General features: G+C 37.6%; 1 protein-coding gene across 2 annotated transcripts in view; it reads right to left on the bottom strand.

Moving 5' to 3' along the window:
- Nucleotides 1-6,966, bottom strand: part of nkain2 (sodium/potassium transporting ATPase interacting 2) — a 44,116-nt gene extending 37,150 nt beyond the window's left edge. For both annotated transcript variants that reach the window (XM_089022606.1, XM_089022607.1), the window contains exon 1: nt 6,841-6,966. In XM_089022606.1, coding sequence (XP_088878732.1) covers nt 6,841-6,894 — 54 coding nt within the window. In that variant the 5' untranslated portion in view covers nt 6,895-6,966. The remainder of the gene's footprint in view (nt 1-6,840) is intronic.
- Nucleotides 6,967-7,003: the final 37 nt, after the last annotated feature.

Raw genomic sequence — 7,003 nt, 5'->3', positions numbered from 1 at the left:
AGGAAAAAAGCCAAAACGGAACATATCCGGAGCCAAAAGTATACGGCAAAGTATCCCCACCGACTGCACGCTCCATGTTAGCCTTTGTAAGTCATCTACGATCGATACGTGACGCATCATGCTAGGCAGACGCCATCCCATCACCTCCTCCATGTTCATCTCCGGCACCTCCGTCATCAGTCAGCCTTGAAAGGGTTTTCCGCTCGGGCCTTGGACGCATTCCAGGATAAGATACACTTTGCAACACGGTTTCCATCAACCCGCCATTTTGGCCGACTTCCCAATCTTAATGTATTGCCTGGAAGTTGTAACGAAGGAATCACGATCTGTTTGGGTTTGGGATAGACTCTTCCTGAGTATAGCGTATATATGACAACCCTTTAATGAACAAGATAGTGTCCATTAGTCTATTAGTTCCCGTTGTAAAACACAGTTTGAAAAGGGTTTATAAATATTTGGATCCCCACTTCTAACCCTCTAACACCAAATACCTAATGGTACACAACTCACAGTATACCATAACAACAAACAACCTACACTCAAACCTCAGTTCTCGAACGTCTCGGTTCTCAAAATCAAAAATGGGTTCTCGAACAAACCGAGCGCACCTGAATGCACCACTGGACCCCTCTTTGCTTCCTTATATGTCACATCCTTGTGCTGCGTGTCATTGTCACCGACGCATTATCCTGGTATAGCGTTCCGTGATGTTTGTATTGTTCACTCATGAATTCATCATAGTGAAAACGCCAATGTCTCTATTAGCAATATAGCTAGCTAGCTATTTGAGTCAGAAAACATATTAGCTATCTAGTTAGCTAGCTAGTTATTAGCTATCTTGCTATCTATTACCTATCTAGCTAGCTTTCTACAGCTGAGTGTTTGCTTTCAACATTTAGTTTGTAGTAGATGTGCACATTCCGCCATGACGTCCCTGATCCACTGCTGAAAGGGATGCTTTGATCCTCTCCTCTTTCATCTAGAAATGCTTCATGTCACAAAGATGCTACAAAAAGTGCTGAGGAATGAATGACTCCCTGTGTCTTTGTGTTGTCATATTATTATTATATTTTTATATAATGTTATATATATTATTTATAATTTTTTTTAGATTTTTTAGATTTTTAGATTTTTATATATTTTTTAGATTTTTTTAGATATATTATTTATATATCATATTATTATTATTATCAGTGAACGCTGGCGCGTGTGGCTGCCGCTGCTCACCTGCAGAAAAAATATCCTGTGACTGTTAAGTGTCCTTGAGAGTTTTGAAAGGCGCTTATCAATGAAATGTATTATTATTATTATTATTATTATTATTATTATTATTATTAGAGTTTCTTTCGGGTTGAGTGAACGCTGGCGCGTGTGGCTGCCGCTGCTCACCCACAGAAAACCTTATCCTGTGACTGTAAAGTGATTTTGAGAGTTTTGAAAGGCGCTTATAAATGAAATGTATTATTATTATTTAAAAAATATATTGATTATAATGGGAAATGTTTTTATTTTTAAACAAATCGGTTTTTAACACCTTTCTGGAACGGATTATGGTTGAAAACCCAGGTTTGACTTCATGTAATTCATCCCTCCATTGAAGATGAACCACAAGCTATCGCTTGTGAATTCGCAGCACCTAGCAAAGATCAGAACTGAGCAGAATTGTTTTGTTAGACCCAAGTCTGTGCAGACATGATGAATGCAGTCGAAAGTGTTTCCAATTCCACCCGCGTTTCCCAGAGCAGGTTTGATTGGCTTGTTGTGTTCCTTTCCGACAATCGTTGTCGGCTAAAAAGGTTGCGGGGGACCATTAAAAGTCAACTAATGGTCTCCACCAAGTCACCCTTTTCTGGGTTATTGACACTTTTAAGGGTGTCTTCCAAAAAGGTGGTTGAATTTAAAGACTCGGTCGGTGGTAAAATGGATCTTTATACAACATTACCCTGGTGCATGCAAAATAGCCACGTGATCCATTTTAACGGCGTGGACGTGTTTCAGAAACATTCCCGTGATAGACAAAAATAGAATCATTTTGGTTTATACATAATACAAGCCTTGAGTCCTGCTAAGCTACGTTCAATACGTTTCTGTAAACTAATGCTCGGTCCTGTAATATCTTGGGCATTTTCATGGCTATGCCTTGCAAATGGTAAATAATTCATTTGGTGCCTCGGCGATGATGCGTTTCATGACGTTCTCTACACCGACCCGTCCCTTTAATCAGCCGACTTAGGCCAAAAACAACACCCAGCCGGTGGAAAGCGCATATCTTGTGAACTCCCTCACCGCTGGGTGCTCAATGTCTTTGCTGACAACAGATGGCGGGTGTCGTGCGGCGCCATTACAGCAGCGAGGACCATTGCCGCTGACACCTTGAGTGGAATAATAGCTTGCGAGTGTCCTTATGTCTGTCCCTGTTTCATCTGCTGTGGTTCTGTTGCGCTCAGTCACCTCCCCTCCCAAAAAACGGCTATCTAGCTATCTTTATAGCTAGCTCGCTAGCTAGCTAGCTGACTGGATGGATGCTTACATGGTTATCTGGCTCTAGCTAGTTAGCTACCCAGCTAGCTAGCTAGCCAGCAACTTAGCTATCCATCTATCCGTCCTAATATTCAGATTTCTTATTTTCAGTATTTTAAATGTTTTTTTTTATTTACTTTGTTAACAGAGGCGGCATCAGAAAAACGTTTTATAGCATCTAAAATACCAAAACAAGCAATGCAAAACACCAATAAAAATGACTTAAAGTGTCCAAAAACTACTTCAAAATAACCCGGAAATGGCGAGTTTCAGAAGGTCCCGCCCCCTTTTTCGTGACGTCACACCAGGACGTCTTCGCCTTGCTTGAGAATCAAAACAATGGCTTCAGATTCGGAGAAGATGCTTTCTTGTTACTCATCCAGTTATGAATATGATTCAAATAGTTCTGAAGAGGAAAGCATAAATGTTTGCAATCGATTAAAGAAGTCCTTCCGTGTCATTTTGAGGCGTCTGGACTCCATTGTAGTGCCCGGAAAATGCACAAGATGGCGCCCAAGACTTCGTGAATATTCAGCTTGAGTCTTAAAACGTAAAATATATTGTTTTCCGTTTAGCATAACTTCATCTAGTGCAATGGTGTCCACGTTGTAGTTAGGGTGTCTTCTCGAGGGCATTTATGAATTTGGGGAAATCATTAGAATGTTTAATCCCCTTTACATATTACATATAGAGGACACAAAGAATGAATACATAACTACAGTAAAGTCTCGTTATATCAATATTCTCGGGAGTCGGAAAAAATATCGATATAACCGGGACTATCGATATATCCGACCCTGCGCGCATGTAATTTTCTCCTTGCGTTCACAGAAATAGTATCGTAATAAGCAGTACTATCGATATAACCGATATCGATATAACGAGACTTTACTGTAGTTTTCAAATCTGAAGTCAAGAATAATGACTTTTATTGCGATTTACATGGGACAATTTGAAATTTTGGTTCAGACTTTACCACGCATCACGGCACTTGACATGCTTGATTTGCTTTCGCGGACCGAATAAAATGATGTGGCGGGCCAATTTTGGCCCCCAAGCCTTAACTTTGACACCTGCGATCTAGTGGATGCCGAACACAACCTCAGCCGCTATTATAGCTTCTTTTCTATGCTGTGCGCCTTATATATGACAACAGCTTAAAAATGCAGGATCTCCAGCCGCAAAGAGAGATTTGTGGTCAATTAGTTCAAGAAGATCTCTGACAACAGGGGAGTCTTCAGCGCCAAGAGGCATTTAGGGTGATTTAAAAAAAAAAAAAAAGTTTTTGTGAAGCCAGTGGGATTCCAATGTCTTAAACGCTCTCAAGTGAACCGAGCTAACGGCTAACGGCGGCGCCCGCAGAGCGCCAGTGTTTTTAAACGCGCTAATGGACTTATCAGCAGGCTTCGCTATTACGACGGGCAACAGAGCAAAACGTGTTGTTGACGGCGGCGTGGCATTAGTTCCAGCGCATTAGACACAAATAAGCGTGCAGCCCTCTCGCCACTTTACCTACGGTAACACACAGCACGTTTGTTGACGGCAAGGCGGGTCGTTTGTTGTTGTTTTTTTGTTTTTGCGGACAACCATTTTGTTTGTTTGGCAGAAAACAATCACAGCTTTGTAGAAGAACGGGGGTCATTCACAAACCTATTTTAAATTTACAAACAAGGACCAAGTTTCCTTCCCATGGTGTTGTCGTATTTTGAATTTGTTCAAAAGTAGTCTGGCAGAGATATTTGTTCGGACGTCTTTTACTGCCGGCAGGAGACTGAGCCATTCATGACCAACACCCAACTTCTGCCGCCCACTACCAAGCTATTTATTGGGAGTACATTGATACCTCAGCTTGCGGACTTAATTGCTTCCAAGAAAGTGTGTGTAAGGCGAAAGGTGTGTCTTCCAAACATTAATTTTCCGTAGGAAACCATTAAAAATGAGAATAATCCGTTTCCAGGTCCCCATAAAACACAATTTTCGACTAAATAATCCTTAAAACTACACAAAATATACATTATTTTACATATAATAAATGTGCCATTGTATTGTAATTAAATAAATAAACTTTACTATATAATAAAGTGGTTTTATTTACCTTTTTGATGGTCGTTGACATAATCTCAATGACACTTACTATGTCCCCTTTTTCAAATTAAAGCTCCAGTTCCCACACTTGGGTGATCCCGTCTCATATCAGAGGAAATCTGGAATTACAACCTTCCACTAAGGCTTTGCCTTGAGCTGGAGGGGTTTATTTTCCTTGCAAACTGCCCTGAAGCATAACTTCAAAGGCACTTGTGCCTGCTCTGATGTGATACTTCAAAATGTGAGATACTGCATTATAAAAGGCACACATACGTGGCAAATTAAGTCCGTTTCAAGGCTTACTTTCTAAGTATGTGGTCGGCTGCCATGACAAAATAAAAAAAAACTCAAGAGGCCACTAGTCATGGTCAATGCGCAAAGTGAATGGCTGGTTCAGTTAGAAAATACACCATTCCTTGGGGGTGCGCCTTGTACTCCGGTGTGCCTTATACACTGCAAAAGTGTTCCTTTGTTGATTGTCGCCATTATAGAAATAAAAAAAAATAAAAAAAAAAGAAAATCTCCATTTTAGAAAATTGGGTGACTCATTAAGCCAATTCCTCATATTCTAATGTGCTGTTCCTTCTTGAGCCTCTAGATGGCAGCACTTAGCTCACGCAGGTAAATACGGTATTTATGTATTTTTGTTTAGATGTATTTATTTATGTTTAGATTTATTTATCATCTGATTTAACGTGTTTAATTATTGTATTTAGTTATTTATCTATTTATTTGTTTATTTATTTATGTATATCTTGCATTTGTTTTATTTATTTATTGTCTAATGTCATTTATTTATTTGTGTTTATTATTTATTTTATCTATGTCTATTATATTATTATTATCTCTATTTTTATTTATTTATTTATTTATTTATTCATTTATGTTTATATTTATTTATCATCTGATTTAACGTGTTTAATTATTGTATTTAGTTATTTATCTATTTATTTGTTTATTTATTTATGTATATCTTGCATTTGTTTTATTTATTTATTGTCTAATGTCATTTATTTATTTGTGTTTATTATTTATTTTATCTATGTCTATTATATTATTATTATGTCTATCTATGTTTATTTATTTATTTATTATTTATTTATTCATTTATGTTTATATTTATTTATCATCTGATTTAACGTGTTTAATTATTGTATTTAGTTATTTATCTATTTATTTGTTTATTTATTTATGTATATCTTGCATTTGTTTTATTTATTTATTGTCTAATGTCATTTATTTATTTGTGTTTATTATTTATTTTATCTATGTCTATTATATTATTATTATGTCTATCTATTTTTATTTATTTATTATTTATTTATTTATTTATTTATTTATTTATTTATTCATTTATGTTTATATTTATTTATTTATTTATTTATCATCTAATTCCCCATATTTATTTATTGTATTTAGTTATTTATCTATTTGTTTATGTATATATTTCTTGCATTTGTCTTATTTATTTATTGTCTGTTATTTATTTATTTGTGTTTATTTTATCTATGTATATTATTATATCTATCTATCTATTTTTATTTATTTATTTATTTATGTTTATTATTTATTTTGTGTATGTTATTTATTTATTTATTTTTATGTATTTGTTTTTTTTTTTTTTTAGCCCTGTTATTGGCCGGCAACTGGTTCAGGGTGTCCCCGCCTACTGCCTGAAGTGAATATGCATTTGAACCGTTTTGACTCAGTCCCCCTTAATGAGGTTTCGACTCACTTGAAAGCGAGCCTCCCCAAATCAATTTCAACGTGACATTTCTTTGCGGCAGGTTTGGAATCAAGCAGGCGTCGCAGCAGCAGGTGCGGTTTCTTCTTTCCTATAAAGGATCACCGTTGTTCTCAAACTTCCCCTCATGTTTGCACACAAACTCAACCATCACTTCCCACTCTCGCCACAGATGGTGACGGGAGACAGCAGTTGGCTCCCCGTGACCAAACATCCCATCGAATCATCCTCCAACGTAAGTCGTGTGTCGATCCATGCCGTTCCATCACATATCCGCAGATTTAACATGGCAAACCCCGTTACCCGTATATTTCCCGCCTTATTAACCTTTGGGATGTGACCTCCCATTCAACCCTCCAGCTTTAACGCTGACAAATTAATGGCTGCTTGCCTCTTGACAAGATTCCAGAAGAAGCAAAAAAAATCAAACTTTGTCTGCGTATTGATCCGAGGGCCCCTTTTGAGGGATCGATAGTAATCATAACACTTACCAGCTGCATGCCACAGATAAAGGCCAAGGTACACCTGCCGCTGCAGCACCCCATGGCGTCCTCGAGAACGTCCAGGCTTGTTAATTTTTGCACTTCCTCTACGGAGCCGTCGGGTTAAGTCAAAGCGCTCACTGCTTGGCCTTGAGGGATTCCCGGGAGATTT

Source organism: Hippocampus bargibanti, linkage group LG19 (assembly GCF_051943395.1).
Source record: "Hippocampus bargibanti isolate YZ-2025 linkage group LG19, ASM5194339v1, whole genome shotgun sequence".
Classification (NCBI taxonomy): domain Eukaryota; kingdom Metazoa; phylum Chordata; class Actinopteri; order Syngnathiformes; family Syngnathidae; genus Hippocampus; species Hippocampus bargibanti.
Note: the sequence above shows the minus strand (reverse complement) of the source record. Positions and strands in the feature narration are given on the sequence as shown.